This window comes from Oryza glaberrima, chromosome 1, assembly GCF_000147395.1.
Source record: "Oryza glaberrima chromosome 1, OglaRS2, whole genome shotgun sequence".
Classification (NCBI taxonomy): Eukaryota; Viridiplantae; Streptophyta; class Magnoliopsida; order Poales; family Poaceae; genus Oryza; species Oryza glaberrima.
Genome location: NC_068326.1, coordinates 28,104,432 through 28,128,437, shown reverse-complemented (window position 1 = coordinate 28,128,437; position 24,006 = coordinate 28,104,432). Strand labels below are relative to the sequence as shown.

The 24,006-nt window shown below is 45.5% G+C and overlaps 2 protein-coding genes across 2 annotated transcripts; both read right to left on the bottom strand.

Annotated features, from left to right (window-relative positions):
• Positions 1-6,921: 6,921 nt before the first annotated feature.
• On the bottom strand, positions 6,922-8,657 carry LOC127763359 (anthocyanidin 5,3-O-glucosyltransferase-like). Its single transcript, XM_052288411.1, has one exon. The coding sequence runs from the start codon at positions 8,530-8,532 to the stop codon at positions 7,096-7,098; it is 1,437 nt and encodes a 478-aa protein (XP_052144371.1). The 5' UTR covers positions 8,533-8,657; the 3' UTR covers positions 6,922-7,095.
• Positions 8,658-14,558: 5,901 nt separating this feature from the next.
• On the bottom strand, positions 14,559-17,497 carry LOC127765378 (anthocyanidin 5,3-O-glucosyltransferase-like). The gene is made up of 2 exons (XM_052290266.1): positions 14,892-17,497; positions 14,559-14,796 (listed from the first exon to the last, which is right to left on the bottom strand). Exons 1-2 carry the CDS (start codon positions 16,317-16,319, stop codon positions 14,632-14,634), a joined length of 1,593 nt encoding a protein of 530 aa, XP_052146226.1. The 5' UTR covers positions 16,320-17,497; the 3' UTR covers positions 14,559-14,631.
• Between the last annotated feature and the right edge of the window lie 6,509 nt (positions 17,498-24,006).

Genomic DNA, 24,006 nt, shown 5'->3' with positions numbered 1-24,006 from the left:
CTAAAATATAAACACACATAGATGAATCTTTAACCTGTTTAGGAAAATAATAACAGAGCTAGATGTGGAGGAATCACTAAGTAAATTAATCGATGCAATACCATATAGAATAGCATATATATGCCTAAATTGATTACCACTTATTAGTAACCCAATAGAACCAGTGCTTAAACTTGTCGCATCACATATACAATATCACTCATAGAAACTAGCTAAGGTATAATTAAACTACAATATATTCAGAATCACTTGGAGCATTGGGTAGTACACGTTCTAAATAAGCTCATGTACAGTAGGCGACTAAAACCTTATACGTTGTTGCACACATATATTGTACATCCCATTATAGTTATACAATTAATTTATCTTTTTCATATATTAAACTGGGGAGTATATAACAAACATGAATAGTAGATAAGTACTAATTATAAATCTTGACCTCATATGTTCATAGTTCAATTGTAACTCCGGATTGTTCATTAAGAGATAATCTGTAACTATAATATTATAAACTTCCCGAATTTAACATATAGAGCATGGATAATTATTAGCCCTTTTATAATTTATAATGACAAGTAAAATACGTTCATAATTAAAGTAAAGCTTCCATCAATAAAATAATAATACAAATAATTCACTGTAATTGTTTGATTGATCCTAAATCCATCTAACAACAGAACCTCTAGTATATAACCGTCCTATTTAGATAGATGCATACATAACCATAACCCTTCCATAGCCATTTGATAGACTAAACCACCGATTAGCCAAATATATATGTATCTCATAAATGCTATGTTGGTTAACTCCTAAATAGGCCACGAGGACAATAGAAAGATTAAGAAACTTTAGCCTTAGCATGATTGGGATCCATTAGCAAACACGAATAGTACATTTTGTTGCGCATATTTGATTGTTGTTTGAATATTGGTTTTTCTCGCGTATTATAGACCTTGTGTATCGGTTAGTCGTGAGGCAACGTCTGCAACTTCCAGGAGGTGAAGGTTGATCAAGATTATATCAATAATAAGGATTATCCTGAGCAAGGCAAGTCATCACTATTCCTTGAACATGTTGATCCCAATTGCGAAACTGTTTTGTTTACAAATAAAATTGCATGCAATGATGAACATCCCACTTGTGATTATGCCATGCCTTGATTTTTTTTTTACCCTTAAATCTTTGTAACCATGTTTACGTATGAGTCCCTAGTCAACTATGACAATTGCTTAGAAATGCTATTCTAGAATCATGCATACTCATATTTATCAAATGCTATATGCTTGGGTAATTACCTTTGGGAAGGTAATTGAGATGCGGCATGTGGAGACATGAGCGCCATATTGCCATGAAATTGATGACATGAATTGTGAAAGGAAAATAAAGTGAAAACAACTGTTTTCGACTGGGGCGGACGGAGGATTTGGGTGGTATCTGGAAAAGGCTAGTACCGTCCCCGGTCAATTAAGGACCGAGCCATGAAGTTAAGCATGAAACGACCCCCGTACAACCGTACTTCTCGAATGGGTATAGACCTAGCGGATTAGATAGCCGAGCAGAGGCAGTATCCCTGCATAGATGGTTCACCCCTGAGTGAGGCAGGTGCGCTACGATGGGACAGCCGTTGAGGTAGGGCCGAGAGGCGTGCCCTACATCGGTGTCGCCATTGGTAGGACTGCCATGAGTGTGTGTGAGAGAGAGAACTTAACTTGAACTATAATTTAATATGTGTGTGAGACTCCTCTTTCCCGGGAGCGCCAGAACTCCTCTCACTGCTAGAAACATGGACGCCTAGAGTGCATGAGGATTTAAGTTCATGGAGCGGGTACTGCCAATGCGAGGTTATCAAAAGGCTTTGCCGTGGCGCGTCTCATGTGTTGGGACGAGGCTCATGTGTTGGGCAGTCGCGGAGTGCGGGTAAAGTGTACATCCACTGTAGTGTGAGTAAACCAAATCTATTCGAATAGCCGTGCTCGCGGTTATTGAGCACCGGGACATGTATTACACTTGGCTAGACTCTAAAATCTTAACTTGTGTGGGATGGGATATTGCATGATGATTTTTATGCTGATGGAGCCACTTCCCGAGAGGAGGGAAGGTGGACGTCCTCAGAAAACCATGACGACTCAATAGCGGGAAGCTATCCTTGGGATCATAATGGATGGTGGACAGAACCGTCGTTGTTTAATGTGAACACTGGAACTAAAATTTGATCAGTCTATGATAGGTCTTAGGCTTGTGAAAATATTTGCAAAACTTAGCTTTATGCAAAAGAACCTGAAGCCATTCCTTGAATACCCTTTATCATATGCATTGTTGTTGTGGTGGCTTGCTGAGTACGGTTGGTACTCACCCTTGCTATTTATATATCTTTTAGGGGAGTGTTGAAGAGAAGCCCTTGTCGGTACACTTGCGTATCCAACAAGATGATCGGAGTGCGGTCTTATTCTAGGTCTCGTTTCCCCAGTCGACTGCCTGTGGCATGTTAACCGGGCCCTTATATTATTTTGTCTTCCGCTGTTGTTCTCTGATAGTTGTTGGCCTACCTGGCCCTAATGTAAGTATTTAACTCTTTTAGCCTGAATCATTCGTGATATGTTGTGATCCAACTATGTATGTGTGTACCAACTACTGATCCAGGGATTGGTACGGATAAACACAGAAGATTTCCGATTTCCAAAATCGGGGGTCTACACCCAACTAGTTGAATTTAATTAATCTATAATAATTATGTTGCTTGTCAAATTTTTATCATTGGTTTGGATATTTTTCTTCACCTTCTTAAATCTTACCAAATTTTCTAGTAAATAGTAAAATTTAATTTATTTTTAATTACTACAATGATAAAACAAATTAAATATGTTTTAGTAAATTTGCAAAACTATATGGAAAAAATAGGAACTTAAAAACTAAATGTGTATAGAAAAAAACTCAAAATAACTAAGTTGTTGCAACACATCATAACTTACTATATCAAAATCACGCACACCTTACAAATTTTTGCATCTGTATGCTCACTAATTAAATTATTCTACTATATTGCACTCACTTGTTAAGTTGTTGTACTAGTACGCTCACTTTTTAAGTTCTTACAGTAAATTACATCCTCATATTAAGTTGTTGTATCACAAATATAATTTACTCCGGAAAATGCTATAGGACGGTATCCCGTTCGGACGGATGATACATCTGAGGTATCATATCCTGATACCTAACCGGTATCAGGTGATACTTAGCATTCCCCTTTACTCTTTTATTTTAAATCTTATAGATTTTGCACCGTTAGATCCGTGCCGAAATTAGTGCCTAGGCTCCTTGTCCTCCAACTCCGATGAGTTCCTTCTATTCTTCGACGTCAACGCCCTAACTTTGGCAAAGGACATACATGTTACGGTTTAGGATTGGGGTTAGGGTAGGAGGAGGAGGAGAGAGGAAGAGGGAGGTTTTGCAGTGGCCTAGATGGATGGTCGTGGGTGGTGCAGAACCAATGGTGGGCGAAGTGGACATGGACGGGTGGTGAGGTTTCCCTTTCTATTTAGAGGAGGGTTATCGCACCCCCGCGGTAAGGCTGTTACTGTGGTAACCATGTGAATTCGTCGGCAAACATTTGAATTCAAAATTTGGCGGTTTCGCAGTTTGATAGCGGTTATCACACGGTTTAACGCGGTAATAGTGATATTTATACTGTAACCGTAAGTTGTGTTGCTAAACAAAACAATGCTAAAAAAAATCACTTAAATGTGTGTAGATATTAGAGATAATTAGAAAAAAATATATAGGATACTTGTAAACCTAACTTTTGGATGTCAAAACACAAAAAATGGGGCTTAGGAGATATTTTCTCCTCTATTGGGCCTCAATGGACCGGTTGCAGATGCAACTTAAGGCCCAATTTTTTTTCTTTTTCCCATTTTCTTAACTATCATCAATTTTTCCCTAAAATTTGATTTTATCTTACTCTTTTTCATAAAATTTCTTCACCATCTACCATTAAAATCAAGAACTATGTTCACGATTATTTTTTTTTTGGAAATTTTGAATTTGGTCAAAATTCTTCAAACTCTATTGCAGGTAACTATTACCGTACCCCGCGGTAATCGCGCGGTTACCGGTGGTAAGGAAAACTATGGTAACGAGGTGTTAGAGTCGTATGGTCGGTGTCAGTAGCAAGGACAAAGAAGTGCAACTGGTTAGGAGGCAATGGTGATGATGTATTTGATGACAGGAAGACGACGTGGATAAATGTTGGATAGTATAGGGAGGAGAGGAATACTGTGAATATTTGACACGTTGTATTGAGCCTCGGGGACCGATGTATATAGGAGTACATGTATTGGATCTTAAGTAAACCCAGAAAGTCAGAGAGATAGAGATGGAAACTAAACCTATCCTACCATAACAAACCGGATACGATACGATCTTATCCATATACTCTAACATCCCCCCGCGGTCTAAACGTGAGCAGCGCAGACACTTGGACTGGAGAAGAAACTAGCAAGAATGCTTAATACGGATGATAGCCCTTTGTGCCATAGTCGATGTAGCCAAAGCGAAGGATGTGAGGGACCCGTGGTCAATGAAGCCTGTGTAAAGTAGCCATGATGGATGTAGCCAAAGTCGAGGTTGTCGAGCCGCAGGGCGCGCATGGGGTGCCGTAGAGTGGTCGTGGATGCACGGGAGGGCGTCATGGACCAAGGTGCGCGAGGACGCGCTGGAGACAATGACGGTGACACTATCGTGACAGTCGTTGAGGAAGATGACGCTGAAGAGCCGATATAGTCGAACCGTGAAGGATGAGACGTCATGCCGGGTTTGCCAGACCCGGGGACAACTTGGGATGAACGCTCGTGCCGGTGTTGCCAATACCGTGTGGGCGAGGCAGGGACCACCATTAATCATAAGCCAATGTCGGAGGAGACTAGCAGAGAAGGCCTCCGGGATGGTCGCGGCGTGAGAACGGAGTAGAGGGAGAATTGCCGGAGCAGCATGCGGTTGTCGGAGAAGAGCATAGTGTAGTCGAGAAAGATTCGGCGACGTTGGCAATAAGGCATGCTGGACGAAGACGAAGTAGTGGAACCAACGGCCTGAACAGCGACGTCAGTAGCCATGTAGAGGTAGCTAAACCACCAGCCTAGAGAGGCGACGGTGGTAACTTGGAGACGCGGCGGCAATGCTCAAAGTAGACAAAGAACCCGACAGCTAAAGATGACTGATGCAGAAGATGAGGGTGTTCAAGCGCGAACGGTGATGAAGAGGACGAAAGCGGTGAAGCGGCGGTCTGAGAGGACAACACAGCTGCAGCTCCATGTCGATGCAGTAGCGAGAAGTCCACCGGTGATGTAGCCATGCTGAGGAGGGTGTCTCAACACTGCAACAACTAGTGGAGGTGTGGACCACAGGCAGCGGCATGCGGCCAGAGAGGGCGACGCAGTGGCAACCCGAAGCTTGATGACGTAGATGCGTAGTCGAAGACGATCGGCGGCAAGGTGTCATCGTAGCCGGGCGCTTGAACAGGTGATCAAGCCGATGATGCGCACGACAGGACGACGAAGTGGAAACCGAGTCGATGTCGATGTTGGAGACATGCAGATGCCGACGAGGCGATGGGGGACGCAAACCCAATCTCTGATCGGGGAAAAACACACACACACAGATACAAGCGGTAGCACACAGTAGCAGCAGTCCACGCCAAAACGACACAAATACCACCGAAACTCCATGGCCCAACCTCACCAGTCCACCCCTGCAGCCACATGGGAAGAGGAGATAGGGGAGAGGCAGAGGACAGCGGGCGTGGAGAGGGACGACGGCCTTGACGAGGACTGGCGGGGTCGGGGGCGTCGTGAGGAGCGGTGCGGCATTGGGACCCAGTGGTCGGCGGGCGATAGGCTCCATGGGGTGACGCGTAGGACGGCTTCGGCGGTGGATGGGGAGCCGGAGGTAGGGCCTTGGCCTGGCGGCCGCGTCGGAGGCGGCGCACGGAGGGAACGACGACCTCGGCTGCCCACCGGCGATGAGATCCCCCAGGTGACGACGTCCCAAGCGGCGGAGACGAGTCCGGCCCAATGCCGCGCCGACGACGAGGACCCGCGGTGGAGAGGAACCGGAGGGAGGTAGTGGTGGTGGCCGGTGCCGGCGGGGTCGAGCCCCATCCCTCCGGCGGCGACGTTCAGATCGGGAGCCGGGAAGCGACGCCGACCGTGAACCCTGGCACGGTGAAGAGGCGGGCGATGAGGTCACGAGCGTCAGCGTCGGTGGGGCCGCACAAGCCGTCGGCGCCGCCGCAGCGGGAACCGAGGCGGGCGGCGAGGTCCTTGGCGAGGAGGCGGGCGACGGGTGGGGTCCCAGATCCCGACGGCGTCGGCGAGGCCGGGGCTGAGGACAACGGCAGCCTAGGTCTCTGCGTGGCGGGGGGTCCTGGGTGGCGGGGCAATGCCGACGAAGAGCCGGAGCAGGCCGGGGGTTGGCCGTGGGGCGCCGCTGGCCTCGACGAGGTGCTTGTGGCGGCGGCCACCTAGTGCAAACCGATTTGCTACTGAAGCTGCTTGACGATGACGACTCGACGAAAAACGGTCGTGAAGTTCGATATCTTCAAAACAACGAGGACAGCGATGAGGAAGAAAACAGAAAAACGGGTGGCTGCCCTCAGGAGCGTGATCGCCTCCCAGAGGCGACGGCAGCAGAAGCGGTGAACGGCAGCTGTATGTCGCCCGCTCCGATATCATGTTAAATGGTATAGGAAGAAGAGTAATACTATGAATATTTGACACGTTGTATTAAGCCTTAGGGCCGGTATACATGAGTACATAGATTAGATTTAAATTAAACTTAGAGAGACAGAGGTGGAAACTAATTATATTCTACCATAACAAACCATACAATACGATTTTATCCATATACTCTGATAATAAAGACAAGGGATAAATATCATCGCGGCCATTCTAGTACGTTGCTTTATTAACAACAAATAAGGTACACAAGTAGTTCTTAAATGATTATCGTTGAAAGGGCCCCCGGTCCCCAGGCAAATAAAGAGCATCTGAGAATTTTCGTCACTTGTGGCCAAGATGCTGGGCATCTGCAAATTTTCGTCAGTTAGTTCTGGACAAGATTCTCCACATCGGACAGGAACTGGACGAACGCAGCGTGCGACGAGCCCCCTTCCTCCAGCGCCGCCTCTGCCTCCTTTTTCCGCGCAGCCGAACGAGCCCTGAGCTGCTTCCCTTCCTCCGACTCCATCACCAGCCTCACCTTGGCCTCCAACTCCTCCGCTTTGACAAAGTCCGAGTTGTACCCGTCCAGCTCCACCCCGACGCCCATCTCCGCCGTCATGAACACCTTGTTCATCTTCTGCTCCGCGTACTGCGGCCAGCACAGCATCGGCACCCCCGCCGTGATGCCCTCCAGCGCCGAGTTCCACCCGCAGTGCGTCACGAACGCGCCGGTCGCCCGGTGGCGGAGCACGTCCACCTGCGGCGCCCACGTCGTGACGATGAAGCCACGGTCCTTGGTACGCTCCACGAACCCATCCGGGAAGAGCGCGTCGAGGTCCGGCGCCGCGCGTTGCTCGAAGTACTTCTTCAAGCCTTCGGTGGTTGTCGGCGGCGTGCGCACGACCCACATGAACCGTTGCCTGGAGTTCTCCAAGCCGACGGCGATCTCCTTGAGCTGCTCCGCGGAGAACACGCCCTTGCTCCCGAAGCAGAGGAACACGACGCTGTGCTCCGGCTGAGCGTCGAGCCAGACGAGGCACTCGTGCCTCTCGGCCGCCTCCTCCGCGCCGCCGCCGACCAAAGGCCCGACGCAGTAGATCGGAGGCAGCACCTTGCCTGGGACGCAGAGCGGGTCGTCCCTGAGCGCCTGAGCCGCCCGGCTCTCCAACGATTCGAACGAGTTCACCAGGACGCCAATGGTTTCCGTGTTGCGCTCCCAGCGGTTCACCATGGCCTTGCACAACTCGTCCTCCGGATGCTCGAGCAATTCCTTGACGAGATGAGACGCCGGCATCGGCGAAACACCGAGGAAATCAAGCGGCGTGTCGCCAAGCTCCTTCAGGCCCGTCTCCCTACCGGCAAGAAACGGTGGGAGCTGGGTCAAGACGGACAGCACCGAGACGCCCGAGGCGAAGAACGTGTACACCGGCACGCCGAGCTTTGCGCACACGTCGATGGCGTCGACGCAGAACATGTCGATGACGAGGGAGTGCAGGCGCTGTCGAGGGATGGAGAGGAGGAAGCTCTCGAGCCGCTCGTTGTACTGGCGCAGGAGCTGGATGACGAGGAGGAACGGGTGCTTGCCGAAGCTGGCGAAGTCGGGGGCGGGGAGTGGCGGGAGGACGTGGAAGGAGACGGAAGGGTTGGAGGCGACGAGGCGCTCGACGGCGAGGGCGCCGGAGTCGGACGACTTGAAGGGCGGCTCCAGCAGCACCATGGTGACGTCGTGCCCGTGCTTGACGAAGACCTTGGCGAGCTCCAGCATGGGGACGACGTGGCCGACGCCGCCGCCGGGGTACAGGACGACGGTTTGCTTCATGACGCCCAAATGGCCGGAGGTGTGTGCAACACTGGAACAGAAAGTAATGGTTGGAGGTGTGTCAACTTCAGATGTCGCGAGTCGTGACTTCAGTTTGGCTGGAAGGCTGGAACAGAAAGTAATGGTTGTGGCCGTACTTAAATAGGCGTCATGCCTTGCCGGGGAAGCAGTGGACTTACTTCGAGTCGCGGGAATCAAAGTATCCCTCCGTCCAACGGTATATGGATTTTGAGTTTTTGTCTGTAAGTTTGACCATTCGTCTTATTTAAATTTTTTTTTGCAAATATAAAAAACGAAAAGTTGTACTTAAAATACTGTAAATAATAAAGTAAGTCATAAATAAAATAAATAATAATTTTAAAAAATTTTGAATAAGACGAATGGTTAAACGTTACAGGCAAAATCTTAAAATCCCTTATATTTTGGGAGAGATGGAGTACTAATTAAAAGTCAAGTGCGGAGATACGTGTGGAGATCTGCCTCGGATGAAGCTTGATTAGATTGTGATACCTTGTGGAAGAAGACTACACTTGTGACAACGAGTGGCAGATCGAATGGCGGTGCGGTGGGAATGCGTACTGTAGGAGTTTAGTACTCTGTCGGAGTATTTATCTTGTCCGGCTGATGCCTCTGTCGGACATTTACTGCTACCCGGCTCTTATTGCTGCTTTAACGTGGGGGTGTGTCTAGTTCACGCTTAGAAGTTTAATTGAGGGTATATTTAGTTCACGTTAAAATTAGAAGTTTGGTTAAAATTGGAACGATGTGATGGAAAAGTTGGAAGTTTATGTGTGTAGGAAAGTTTTGATGTGATGGAAAAATTGGAAGTTTGAAGAAAAAGTTTGAAACTAAACACGGCCTGAAATTGGAACGATGTGACGGAAAAGTTAGAAGTTTGTATGTTTAGGAAAGTTTTGATGTGATGGAAAAGTTAGGAGTTTGAAGAAAAAGTTGGTAACTAAACCAGGCCGTGGTGCCAATGTCCTCATTTATCTAAGGCTGTGTTTAGTTCACACCAAAATTGGAAGTTTTGTTGAAATTGAAACGATATGACAGAAAAGTTGAAAATTTGTGTCTCTAGAAAAGTTTTAGTGTGATGAAAAAGTTGGAAGTTTGAAGAATTATTTTGGAACTAAACACGCGTAAGATTTTCTACACCTAGAATCGTACTCCCTCGTTCCTAAAATAAATTAACCTATTATGAAACATGATATATTTATAAATCTGAATATTCCATCCAGATTCATAATACATGTTAAAGATATGTCATATCTTATAATAGATTAATTTATTTCAGAACAAATAAAGAATCTACATAGTACTCAATCATAGAGACTATTAAATAAAGGATATAAGATGTTTTGACCTTGGTCAAAGTCAAACTGCTATAAGTTTGACTAAATTTATAGACAGAAATAGTACTTACTTCGTTTCATATTATAAGACTTTCTAGTATTGCCCATATTCATATGGAGTAGATGTTAATGAATCTAGGAGTAGATGTTAATGATGCCTAGATTCATTAACATCTACTCCATATGAATATGAGCAATACTAGAAAGTCTTATAACCTGAAACGGAGGTAGTAATATTTTCGACCCAAGATAAATTTATTATAAAAATATATTTAATTATTAATTTAATAAAACTATTTTGGTAAAATAAATATTATTATTATATTTGTCTAAAAACTTAGTCAAACTTGAAGCAGTTTGATTTTGATCAAAGTCAAAACATCTTATAACCTGAAATAGATGGAGTATCTATTATTTATATGTGCTTGCTCCCTTACTAGACGAACCTACCGTGTGTTCATGTGTTGCTGCGGGTATAATCGTGGGGTTTATGATTATGCTTTTATTGACATAGGTGTGTTTAGTTCACGCTAAAAATGGAAGTTTGGTTGAAATTGGAACGATGTGACGGAAAAGTTAGAAGTTTGTGTGTGTAGGAAAGTTTTGATGTGATGGAAAAGTTGGATGTTTGAAGAAAAAGTTTGGAACTAAACTCAGTCATGCTCACAAAATTGTCTATTTCCACATTTAGGCTGCGTTCGGGAGTGCTAGTTCCCAACCCCTCTCCCTCGTTTTCCGCGCGCACGCTTTTTAAAACTGCTAAACGGCGCGTTTTTTTTGCAAAAAGTTTCTATACGTAAGTTGCTTAAAAAAATCATATTAATCTATTTTTGAAAAAAATTAGCTAAACCTCAATTAATCACGCGTTAAACGTTGCTTCGTTTTGCGTGTCGGGGAGTGAGGGTTCCCGAACATAGCCTTATTAGAAGATTTAGGCCCCCTTTGAATCATAGGAATAAAAAAACGGAGAAATAGGAAAAACATAGGATTCTGATAGGAATACAAGTATAAAACAAAGGATTACAAAACGCAGGAAAAACATAGGAGGAATGACCATTTAATTGAGCCATAGAAAAAACAAAGGAATTTGAGGAGAGATAAAGACTCAAAGGATTCTTAACATGAGGTTCTACCTCATATTAAATTTCCTCTAAAACTTACATAGAAAGAGACATTCCATAGGAATTTCATATAATTTCATTGAATTCATTCCTCTGATTCAAGAGGCTATTCACGGGGGGGGGGGGGGGGGGGGGGGGAGGGCTTACATTGCAACTGAGTCTGAAAGATAAAAAGGAGGATCTATGAACCAATACACGTGTTCTTTATTTGCACCATGTATCTTTCCTCACTCTTTCCCCTCCATATCTGTTCTATGATTTTTCTACGAAGAATTATTTCCCTTCTCTCATCCGCATGTTAGTACCATTGCTACTTTTCTTCACCGCAGCCGACTCCCGACTCCCGAGCTTTTACCGTGCTTAAAAGCTTAGTCTTTGTTTGGTTTGAAGGGATTAAAGAAAAATAATTTCACATCATAATATATGTAGAATAAATCCTCTTTAATCCTCTCTTTTGAGGATTAACTGAATATGGCTTGAAGAAAGTATTTCTTGAACATTGTCCATCCAACAGGATCTTGAGAGGGGAAATGTTCATGGCCGCAGCCACCGGTCACTTGCCATGAGGACATGTACAAAGGTAGAGTCAGATATGAGCTCTACATTATCTAGAGACAAGCATCCTACCACAGTTAGAGACAATATAGTCTCTAATCATTAATGTATCAAAATACTTTTTCTTACTCTTCTTTACTTTCTTTCATCACCATGCAACAAAATCTGCTCTAATAAATGCTAAGAGTCGACTCTGAGCCGTTGTCATGTATAACAACCATACTCCTTTCTCTTTCTTCCATGCCATCAAATTTACTTGCATGGCAATAGAGAGATACCACTAATAAAGACCGTTGTACTTGCATGTCAAATTTACTTGTTGTCTTCCTCATCATGGTGGAGACTCAAATTTTAGTGATTTAGAGATTTCGGTTTGGAATTCATATAGAAACCAATTGCTAGTTTTTCTATTTTATTATTTCTTAACTTCAATTAATCAAGTGAACTCTTCATTAAATATTAGTTATTTATTATGTATTTGCAAACAATGATTTAGGGGTGCAAGTGGGTTTACCCGCGAACCCGCTTATAGGTAAAAATAGTGCGTAACCCGCCGGTTTGACTAACGGATTAACTATGAATTTGATTTATAGATGGGTTTATAGATCGATTCACTTGTATATTTAGATGTGGCAAACCGGGCCACGATGTGAAAACCCATAAATTATTATTTAAATAAACTCGCGGGTCGGCCCGCTTGCACCCCTACAATGATTCACGACTGCCTTTGGGAAACCAAGCAATGACGTCCGTCCATTGCTGCATATGTTGATCTAGGATGAGTCTCCCTTCGGTACTATTCTCTGACCTGAGTCCTGACATATAGATTCTTTGATGTGGGTTCCACATGTCAGCTACTCAAATTGAAAGGACAGTATTGTAGACGATTTGTTTCCGTTGATTTGTGCATTCTGCGCGTGCACGGTGCTTGCTTTCAATCTTCTTTTATATTGTTTAATTTTTAAATCCAAATTTAGCCATTTATAATATTTTTTTTCTATATAGGCTCTTTTGTTCACTTTACACAATTATAATATGGATTAGATATTTTTCTCTTTTTCTCCGATCAATATGATAATTTTTAGATGCCTTTTTCTCTGGCATGCCAATGTGTGTAGGGAATCCACATAACATTTTCTTTTTTTTTTGACTATTTTCTTTCCTATTTTGGATGTGTACATTTTGAAGTCGAGCACACATGATCTCAGTAAAAGTAATATATCAGCCCTAAAAATGTATACAGCTTTATGTGTAAAAGCTTTATATATAGGAACACGCTTATACATACATAGAAATATCTGGTATATAAAACTTCACAAATATAAATTTTCGACATAGAAACTTATACCTAGAAACATTTGGTATAGAATCTTTATACATATATTTGACATAGAAATTCTATACATATAAACATTCCATATAGAAACTTTACACACATAAATGTTTAAATTAAATAAAGAAGAAAAGAATACACAAACACTTAATTAGGCCACATGTTTAGCCTAAATTAGATTTGGACCCAACACATGCTAGAAAGAAGGTAGCAAATCAACCCCACAAAGGAAATTTCCTTGTGTCCAATCTATGAAAGTCACAAACAGGTTTCGATTTTACTTAGAAATTGCTAAAATAGAAAGTGCTGATAAAACACCTCCCAAGTAGCCAAGCAGGGATAGATCCAACGTGGGCGTTGTGGGGACTCAAGTCCCCTCTGCCCCACTAGATCACTATTGATAGAAGGAGATCCGAAGGGGGAAACAGAGTATGAGGTAAGATCATCTCCAACAGTCTCTCCATCAAACTCTCCAAGTTAAATTTTAGCAACTTTAGTAGAAAATAGCACTCCAACAGACTCTCTACTCGGATGGCCAAGTTAAATGACTGGCCAAACTCCTCTCCCAACTAGCCAAATTTGGCCATCCAAACAGACTAGCCAAACATGGGCCCCACCATCTCTCTCCTCTCTCACGCCCATCCGTGGGACACGTCGCTCCCTCTCCATCGTCGTCCCCAACTCCGCCCGTGCCAGCCATCGCGCCACACGAGGCCGAGGTAGGGGAAGCGACAGCGGATGGGAGGAAGGAGGCCGAGGTGGGGGAGGCGGCGGCGGATGGGAGGAAGGCGGCCTCTCCTCACCGGCGATGGGGAGCCCCCTCCTACTCCTCCCTGCGTGTCGCTTTCACCGAGGTGGGGGAGGCGGCGGCGGATGGGAGGAAGGCAGCCGCTTCTCACTGGCCTTCCTCGCTCCTTCTTCGTCAGCAATAGGGAGCCCCCTCCTCCTCCCCGCGCGTCGCTGTCGCTGCCGGAGGAAGGAGGCCGAGGTGGGGGAGGCGGCGGCGGATGTGAGGAAGGCGGCCACTCCTTGCCGGCGATGGGGAGCCCCCTCCTCCTCCTCCCCGCGCGTCACTGTCGCCGCCACCGGCTTCCCATCCACCGAGCACAACACCGAGAGAGGGGGAGAGAAAGAGTAAAGTCTGACTTGTGGGTCCTGTTGTTATAGACTTCAAGTAGAGAGTGTAGATAGAGATGCTGTTGGAGTAACCTACAAGTTTGACTCTTCAAATCAATTAGAGAGTTGGCTATATAGGTGTTTGGAGAGTCAGATTTGGGTAGTCTATTGAGATGCTCTAAAGAGGAAGAATGGGAGGGGCTGAAGGAGAAAGCAGCATAGCATATGAGTCTGTCCTATAATGTTTTTATGGATCCGCTCGTGCTCCAAGGAAAAAAGAAAAGGAACCTGATAAAATCAATCTGCGCTCAGGCACACATACATCCACGCGTTAGCCTTTTAAGTTCGTTTAAACATACTCTCTCCGTCTCAAAATATTAGAGTTTGCTATGATCTTTAAGATGTTACTTTGACCAACAATATATTTTTATAAAAGCAAGATGTTTTAAATAAAAAGAGTTACATATCACTTGTTAATGATAAATCTAGTAATATCAATTTTACATGATTGATCTTTTTTTATTTTTTTGCTCCAGCCAGCGAGCGTAAGAATGGAGCGAGCGAGCCAGCTTAATAATCAAAGTTAAAAATGTTTAACTTATCACTATGCTAAAAATATTTATATTTTGGAATAGAGAGAGTAAACAGTAGAAACTACACAGTACACACTTACATGGATGACTATGCCGAATGTCCACCGATAACAGTGTACTCTTACATGGATGACCATGCTCAGTGCCCACCGATATCTCGTGTTATCAGAAAGAACATCCATTATCCAATCCTAAGAGAACCATACAGTACTCAAATTATGTTGCTCACTGTCGCAGGTAAACACAGTGCCCGACAAATTACCATGGCTCGAAATCATGCACTAACCATGCCTCTGGAGACCTGCAGCGGCAGGTCCTCGAGGAACTTGAAAAACGCGGCATGAGACGAGCCCCCTTCCTTGATCGCCTGGGCCGCCGCATCCTTCACCGCGGCCGCGCGCTGCCTGAGCGCCTGGCCGCCCTCGGACTCCATCACCCACCTGACTTTCGCCTCCACCTCCTCCGCCACCACCACCTCCTCGTCGTAGCCCCTCATCTCCACGCCAAGCTTCATCTCCTCCACGACGAACACCTTGTTCAGCCTCTGTTCCGCGTACAGCGGCCAGCACAGCAGCGGCATCCCCGCCGTGATCCCCTCAAGCGTCGAGTTCCACCCGCAATGCGTCACGAACGCGCCGGTCGCCCTGTGGCGGAGCACCTCCACCTGCGGCGCCCATAGCTTCACCACGAGCCCTCTCCCCCTTGTCGCCTCCATGAACCCGGCCGGCAGGAGCGCGTCGAGGTCTGGCTCCGCCAGCGGCTCGAACACGTTCTTTTCGTCGATGCGCGGGCTCCGCACGACCCAGAGGAACCTCTTCTCCGACTTCTGCAGGCCAATGGCGATCTCCTCGAGCTGCTTCTTGCAGAACCTTCCCAAGCTCCCGAACGAGAGGAACACCACGCTGTTGTCCGGCTGCGCGTCCAGCCACCGGAGGCAGTCGTGATCCTTGTCGCTGCCACCGCCACCCGAGACGATTGGCCCGATGGAGTAGACCGTCGGCGTGGCACGGCCGGGGACGCAGAGCCCGTCCTCCAGAGCGCGCAACGCGCGCGTCTCCAGCGACTCGAATGTATTGACAAGAATTCCTCTCGACTCTGGATGCCGACGGAACATCAGTAAGATAAGCCTGGATGCTTCGTTGTCACTGAGAATATCTGATGGTAACTCTGAAGCTTTGAACGGAGGACAGCCCGGGATGTGGATCATGGAGTCACCGAGCTCCCCGAAGCTTGTGTTGATGCTATCTCGCATGCTGGTTAGGTGGAGGAAGACGGCGAGGTCGCTGGCGGCCGAGGTGAAGAAAACGTAGACCGGTAACCTGAGCTCGGAGGCGACGTCGAGAGCGTCCGTGCAGAACATGTCGACGATGAGCGCGTCCACGGAGGGCAGCGAGCAGAGGAAGTCGCGGAGCGGCGCGTTCATGGCGTTGAGGAACCCGAGCATACCGACGATCGGGGACGCGGACTTGCCGTCGGAGCCGGAGCCCACGGGCGCGGGCGGTGGCGGCGGCGGCGGCAGCACGTGGAAGTTGATGGCGGGGTTGCACTCCGCGAAGCGCGCGACAGCGGCGGAGAAATCGGGAGAGTCGAGTGGCGGCTTGACGGCTGCCACGGTGACCGCGAGGCCGTGGCGGAGGAACACCTTGGCCAGCTCAACCATCGGCACCAGGTGGCCGACGCCGAGGCCGGGATACAGCACCACGGTTCTCTCCATGGCGTGGCGTGACTCCAACGCGGCGCCGCGCGCTCAGTCTCCGGGTGACACGCCCGCGAGGCCGGGGCCGCGGCCGGGATGTGGTGTGGCGGAGATTCGAGTGCCAAACTGCCAATCGAGATCTTGAGGATGGAAGGCGCGATCTTATCCCCGAGCGACATAAACGTGGTGTTGGTGACGAACTGACGACTGGCTACGTATGTGCGAGTATCAATGCATGTTTGGCTACGGGAGCCTGTTGGACTCAAACGACTCGACACCACATACGGAACGAATGACCACATACGGAACGAATGAACCAGCTCACGGGAGCCTTTCCAACGACGCTAAGGCTATTGACAGTGCGTCTCGAATTTTTGCTCAGCCTGGAGTGCCACGTGGGATGAAGCTCCTACAAAGCAACTCATCCCACAGTGCAGTTACTACTAATGGGTCCCACCACCAAACACTTTTTCCATCCCTCCTCTCTCGCACTCCCTTTACCTTTTCTCTCACTCCTTTTACCCTTTCCAAATCCACCCCCACACGGCCACACCAACCGGCGCCCCTCTCTGACGACGGACATGGCCGGAGCTCCGGTGGCGGTAGACATGGAGCTCGGGCGGCAGAGGTCGTGGAGGTCGCCAACTGACCTCGTCTTCCTCGAGGACGACGGGTGGGAGCACGGTCGTCCTCGCGGAGGTCGCCGCCGAACGGACTCGGGCGGAGGGGCGGCTCAAGCAGCGTCGGCTGGGTAGCCAGATCCGGTCTCCACCGCGGCCATCCACCTTCCACGGATCGACCTCGAGCTCAAGCAACGGCGGCTCAAGCAGCGGCGGCCGGGCAGCCAGATCCGGCTCAAGCAGCGTCAGCCGCGCTGACATGAACAGTCGGCGACGGCGAGCTTTGGCCACGTCTCCTCTCGCGTGTCCCTGCCGCCTCGTCCGCGTCTTCCTCGCGCGCAGCCGCCGCCGCCTCGTCCACGTGGCGACGGCTCGTCGGGGCGCGGCGCAAGGATGGCCGTGGTCATGGCTTCGTCACCGCCGGCGTGGTCGTCGCCGCACTGCCCTCCTCGCCTGCGCCGACGAGTCCCTCCCCCTTCTCTCTCTGTCCTGCTTTCGCCATGGGTGTGGATGTGATTCTCTGATTTCTCTGTGAAAAAGCTGTTTTCCACTGACGAGGTACTCGGAGCCAAACGCGAATCTGGTTGAGCCATGGGCCCCACCTCCTTTTCCCCTCGACGTATGTAATCTGGCTAGTTGGAGAGTTGAGGCCAAAATGCCATGTAGCTGGTGACTTGATGGAATGGGACAGACATTGCTACTTGAATGGCGTGCCTGGAATGGATTGCTGGAAGACTCCAAAGGACTCGCATTTGGTCCTGGCAGGCTGGCAACATCGTACTTCCTCCGTCCCACGAAGGTTTTTTTAAATATTTGTGTCCTATCGCCTATCTTACTTAAAAAAATATAAAATACTATTTATATTTATCATCTAATAATAACAAAATATTAATCATAGAAAATTATTAAATAAGACAAAGAGTTAAATATTCTATAAAAACTGAAAAATGAAGTCTTCGTGGGACGAAGCGAGTAGCAAACATGCAGAGGGATTTCTGTTCGAGAGGATATCTTTTCATTTTATAGAGGACAAGAACAAAAACTATAAAATCATAATTTTTTATAGAAAAGATAGGGGGATAGAGCAATGTATATTTTATTGAACATGCAGACTCAAATTTAACTGGTAGAGATAGAAAAGAAGTATTAACACGACGGTGTGAATTTGATGTTCACGATTGAATTTAGCATTTTGGTGCTTTCTTTTCATCATTCAATGACTGAAATTTAGTCTGGCATATTAATCATCCATCTATATTTGTCCTTCCATCTACAAATTGACGCTAGGGAAAGTCTGCAGATCTGCTTAAAATCAATCTCTCTTGGCTCTAAAATTTATCCGTGAACCGAAATACCAGATATAGCGCGCCCTTCAACTCCTTAAACCAATGCAAACTTAATTCCAATGCGGTTTGGATGATGGTTTCGGCTGGCGTGACATCTACGTGGTTAGTTTGACTGGATCTTCATCCCACGTGGCACTTGCAATCTAAAAAATGGTGGGACCCACATGTCAGTGAGTGTCTAGTTATAGTTAAAAATAAAAAAATCACAGTGGGGCCCACTTTGAGGCGGAGGCGCCCTGCAGCCCCAGAGGTGCTGCCGACACAGCAGCGAGGGTAGGGTGTAGTGAAGCGAGGCGCTAGGCAGGAGAGGTGGTGGTAGAGGAAGGAGGACGAGACGAGAAGGTTGGGGCACAATGGCGAGGAGGAATAGGAGGTGCACGACGGGCTATCGTCGTGTGGCGTCCTCCTCCTCCCGAGCTACCAATTGCTAGCCTTGGAGACAACCTCCTCGCTCTGCCCATCCACCCACCATCACGTCACCGCCCATCGGTCTTGCTCGCCGCCAGCATCCCCACTATCCCGACCAGGGCACCACCACGCTTAGCCACGGCGGCCCCCGATGATTCCTTCTCGTGCCACCTCTCTAACGCTCCCCACCGCCATTGCGACCGGCCGCCTTGCCACGCTGGCATTCTCCCTGAACACATTAGCGAGAAAGGAGAATTGGAGAAGAGTTGAAGAGAATGAGGAGAAGAAGCAAGAAAGGAGAAAATAAAAGGAAAAAATAGAAGGAAAGAAAACAAAAATAAGATGGGACCCATTGTACTTTTTTATTTTAATCGGATAATCATTGACATGTGGGTCCCACCATTTTTATGATTGTAAGTGCCACATCAACGCTACATGGAACGAGGATCCGGTAAAAAAATAGCCATGTTAGCCGAAACTGTTATCCAAACCGCCTTGAGATCAAGTTTGCACTGGGTTTAAAAGTTGATGAACGTGTTATATATATGATATTTCTGTTTAGGGATAAAATTCAGACTGTGTCAAGTTGAGAGATCTAAAGTGAACTTGTTCCTTGGAAGAAAGGCCTTATCAGTTTTGCATGTCAGCTGCCAGACCGCCACCAAAAGTGACCCATCGCACCTCATAGCCCCATGGGCGTGTCCACACAGCCACCGCGTCACCGTCACGCCCCTATTGGCTATATACCAATCGCGTCCGCACTTTACCCCCCAGGCCCCAGCCGCCGCACCGCCCTCATCTTCTCCGGCTCTCCGCGCCACAGTAGCGTCGTCACCGGACTCGCCGCACAGCGCCGCGGCGCCGGTCCGTGCTGCTTCCTCTTCGTGCTGAGGCGGAGCACCACGGCAGCCATGTACGCCGTCTCATCTTGCCCTATCTCGTGTCCTGTGATTCTCTACTCTTTTTTTTGCCGGATCGGCGGAAGAAACGCCATCTAAATTTCATTAAAATTGGAAGAAAATACATGAACCTTGACATTAAACTGTCCAGTCAAGGCGAGAAGCCTTGAAAACAAAGCAAAAGGAAAAAATATGTACATAGGCAGAAGCTCTAAAGTCTATTCCTCGATAAACTGAAAAATACCAGCAGCTTCTCCAGACCATCACTTCCTCTTTGATGTCTGCAACCAACAGCTCCACAGATTTCTCTTTTTGGTCAAAACCTCGAGCATTCCGTTCCTTCCAAACACGCCAGCAAACCAGCATGAAGAAGGAATAAAATGTGCTCCTGTAGCTGGACCGACAACAGGCACGCACTTGCTGCCACCAGCAGGAGCGAAGCCAGGATAAATGATCGCCGGGGTCTACTAACTAATGATACTAACAATAGACTATAGCTTGTAATAATCTAAGGTCCCGCTCTTTTCTCCAAGAAAAGTTTGATGAAGATTAAGATTTTCGTGGCACACTTTTCAAACTGCTAAACGGTGTGTTTCGTGTGAAAACTTTCTGTATGAAAGTTGCTCTAAAATACCATACTAATCTATTTTTCAAGTTTGTAATAATTAAAACTCAATCAATCATATGTTAATATCACCTTGTTTTGCGTAAAAAACTTAATCTTCATATCATCTTCAGAAGAAAAAAACACCAGACTATACATAAGATGGTACAAAATCAATTATGGCATATTTTTTTTTTAAAACAAGTCTTGGTTCGGTAGCGGTTACTTACAAAATCTTGTCTACGCCTCCAAATTCATCGCAATGGAGGAATACTGGAATATTACATCAACGCAGGGGAATTTGTGGAGACGGCTGCCAGCCTTGTGGGCTCACATCCAAACATTGTCTCATTACGTGGGCTGGGCTGGCATATAATGCATACGAGCTAGCTTAGCTATTTTCTGTTTTGTTGTGTCATTCTTTGTTGTTAATCACAATTGCCTTTAACTAGTCAATCTATCGAGGTCTAATGGTATTCTACGATTTTGCTAGATATTTGTCATTAAATTTCTCTCCTAATATTTGTCGTTTTTCTGACCGTAGGATTTGCGCTACGATTCGTGCGCATGCGGGGGTGGGGATGCAGCTGCGTCACATGTAATCAGACAGCGCCTGTAGTCAAATGTGGGCCATCCCTCTCAAATTTCGGGCTCCGCGCTTTTCTGTCTGTACTCCGTAGCCGTTGTTTTTCCTCAGCTCTCTTCTCGCTCTCTTTCCTTCTCTCTTTTTTTCTTTTCTCTTCATTGTTTTCTCCGGAGAGAGAGAGAGAGTCATCTCGCCGCTGAGTGAGAGCTGGCTTGCCGGCGCGCGCGACAGAGAGGGCTTGCCGGCGCGCGAAAGAGAGGTAGGTCGCCGTGGTGATTCAGCTCGCCGGAGAGTTTTCTGCTGATTTTTCTCTCCTTGTCTCCTATTTGTTTGCATCATTAGTTGATTTTTTTTTTCAATCTTATTCCGGCTAGGTTTTGATGCTTCAGGTAGCTCTTAATGTTTGGATCTGATGCTTGTTTAACTGTTTTAGATTTTGGAATCGGTAGTTTTGGTTTAGTCCCCTGATCTGTTGATTTCTATGTCATGGAACCTGAACACGCGGAGCACTTCCGTCCTGCCCTTGTTTTGATTAGTCCCCTGATCTGTTGATTTCTATGTCATGCCGATGAGATTGCCTAGCTGTTGATTTTTTATTTTGTTAAGTTCCAGGTGAGTAGTGCTCTGATCTGTTTATTTATAGGTAAAGCTACACACTATTTGAAATTTTCTAGGTCTGATCTGTTTTTTAAGTACATCTGCTTTGTGTGATTTGGGAATAGAATAAATTGTAACCACCAAACTAGCCAAACTAGCCATCGGTGGAAACGATGGCTGGATTTTTTTTTTTTTGGTCTTGTCACTGAGCTCGATTTTGTGTCTGGTAGATGGGGATTTTTTTTTGTGTGATTTGCATTTTTCGGAGTAAATTGGACATGCTTTTGGCAGATTTACAGGTTTGCTAGCATCTTTTCCCCCCTCTGTTTTGTTCTGTCCTGTACAGGGGATTTTGTTTTTTCCCTCTGTTCTTAACATGCACGTCTCCTTCTGTGTTTGTTAACAATAAATTGTAAATGTGTCCACCTTAGAATAACAAAAGCTTTTATCATGTTCTTTGTTTTATGAAACAAAGCAGTGTCAATTATACACCTAAATCTTGTTTGAATGGATCACCTGGTTAAGTTGCAAGCACCTTTAGAGCTCCATTCATTGTGTCCTATACGATAGAACCAATGAAGATCCCTTCTACAATACAATCTTGACTGAGCAACCCTGTGCAGGTTGCAGCAAGCTTACATCTAAACTGTGCGTTGATTAAAGATATATGTTGTGTTCAATTTGCAAAACAAGGTGATGTATGATTTCCATGTGCTTCTGTTACAATTCCCTTCTGTTATTGTTCTATATAAAGTTCAGATGTACTTTCCTTCATCATTCAGAACATCAGCAGCATTCATGCTTGCATATTTTTTATTCTTTATTATGAATGAACCATTGCAATATTGTACTTACTTGGTAAAGATTGATAGTTGTATACACTAGTTACGTGAAGCTTGCCATTTTGCTAGCCCCACACCCATATACTTTCTCCTGGAAAATTAATACAGCAAAAGTGATTTAAGTTTTTTCAGCAATTAGAAGTTATTTTTGTCCTTTTTCAGTATTTTTAATTCTTTATACTTGATTTTTTGCTGATGTTGTTGCATGAGTAATGAATTTTTGGAGAAAGTTAAGCATGATTCCAGTTATAGTCCAGTTACAGTCCATATGCACTATAGTTACAGTTGTAACTTTTGTAGTTTCTCACTGTAACTGAATGTAGGTAGTTAGATTATTTTTATTTATTACATGTGTCATGACTAATTTTTTATATATAAATTTGTGCTAGATGAAATTTTCTACGAAGATCAGATATGATGCATAATAATAGGTAAGCATGATATTCTAACCTTCAACTGTCCTTGTTACTTGAGCCTTTGTTCTATCAACCCCTACATGTAATTTAACACAAGTATGGTTGGTGTATGTAATTGAAAGCATTAGAATCATGTTGTAGACTATCTAACTTAAATATTTTGTGTTTTATGCAGTATGAAATTATAGTAATTCTAACTTAAAACATACTTAGAGTGCAACTCATCACCATTTACAGTGCAGTTACAGTCGAAATATACCTCACTTACAGTTGTAATTTCTGTTATACCTCACTGTAACTGACTGTTGGTAGTTAGATTTTGTAATTGATTGACATTGGTTTATTACTGATTTGTGTGAAAACTAGGACACTTGTTGTTTGGGAACCCTAGGGACTCCTTTTGTCAGTTGTGCATGCAAAAGTTAGAATATGTGTGAGTTTGCGCTGCTTCCCCTTGTGTTGTAGGTTTTTTTCCAATCAATGCTGTGTAGGGTCATCATCCATTTTTGAATTAGTTATATGTTTTTACTGAAATTAGCTAGGCTTCTTGCGTCATTGCAAGTGTGAGGCCACTTCATTTATGTTGCCTGTTAGTGTATGCAACCAACATTAACTTTCTTTTCTTTGTCTTTGCGTAGATTCTGCTTGATTTTTGCATAACAAGTGTTGCCTGGACATAACTCTTATGTGTCTATTAATTCCTTTCATTCAAACAGAAAAGGAGAACTTGTGCCTTTTATGGTTTATTAGTGTTTTTTTTTATTTCTTTTGCAACGTTTAGATGTTTTCTCTTAGGAAAATACCCCAGAAAAAAATATCTCTTGAGGCATTTGAATGGCTGATCTAAATCTGTATTTAATGCCCTCTTCTTACATCTGGTGATTTAGTTAAGTTTTCAAATGGTATTTTTAGTTATGAATTTTGTTTATCAGATGAAGTCAATACTTTAGGTTTCATGTAGTCTTAAAACACACTTACAGTACAACTCATCATCACTTATAGTGCAGTTACAGTGGAAATATACCTCGCTTACAGTTGTAATTTATGTTATCTCTCACTGTAACTAACTGTTGGTAATTAGATTGTAACTTTTTTGATATTGGTTTTATCAATGAATTGTGTGAAAACTGAGGGACTTGTAGTTTGAGGAACCCTAGGCATCTTCATTTTCTTAGGCACAAACTTGTAGTTTGAGGAACCCTAGGCACAAACTTGTTTTTGCTAGTTAGTAATGTAGGCCAAGTTTTGTACCGTTATTTTCTATTATCTGTGTTGCCTTGTGTTTCATGCAGCACCATTCATCACTAGTATAACTTAGATCATACTTACAGTTCAACTCATCACCACTTACAGTCTAGTTACAGTGGAAATATATCTTAGTTACATA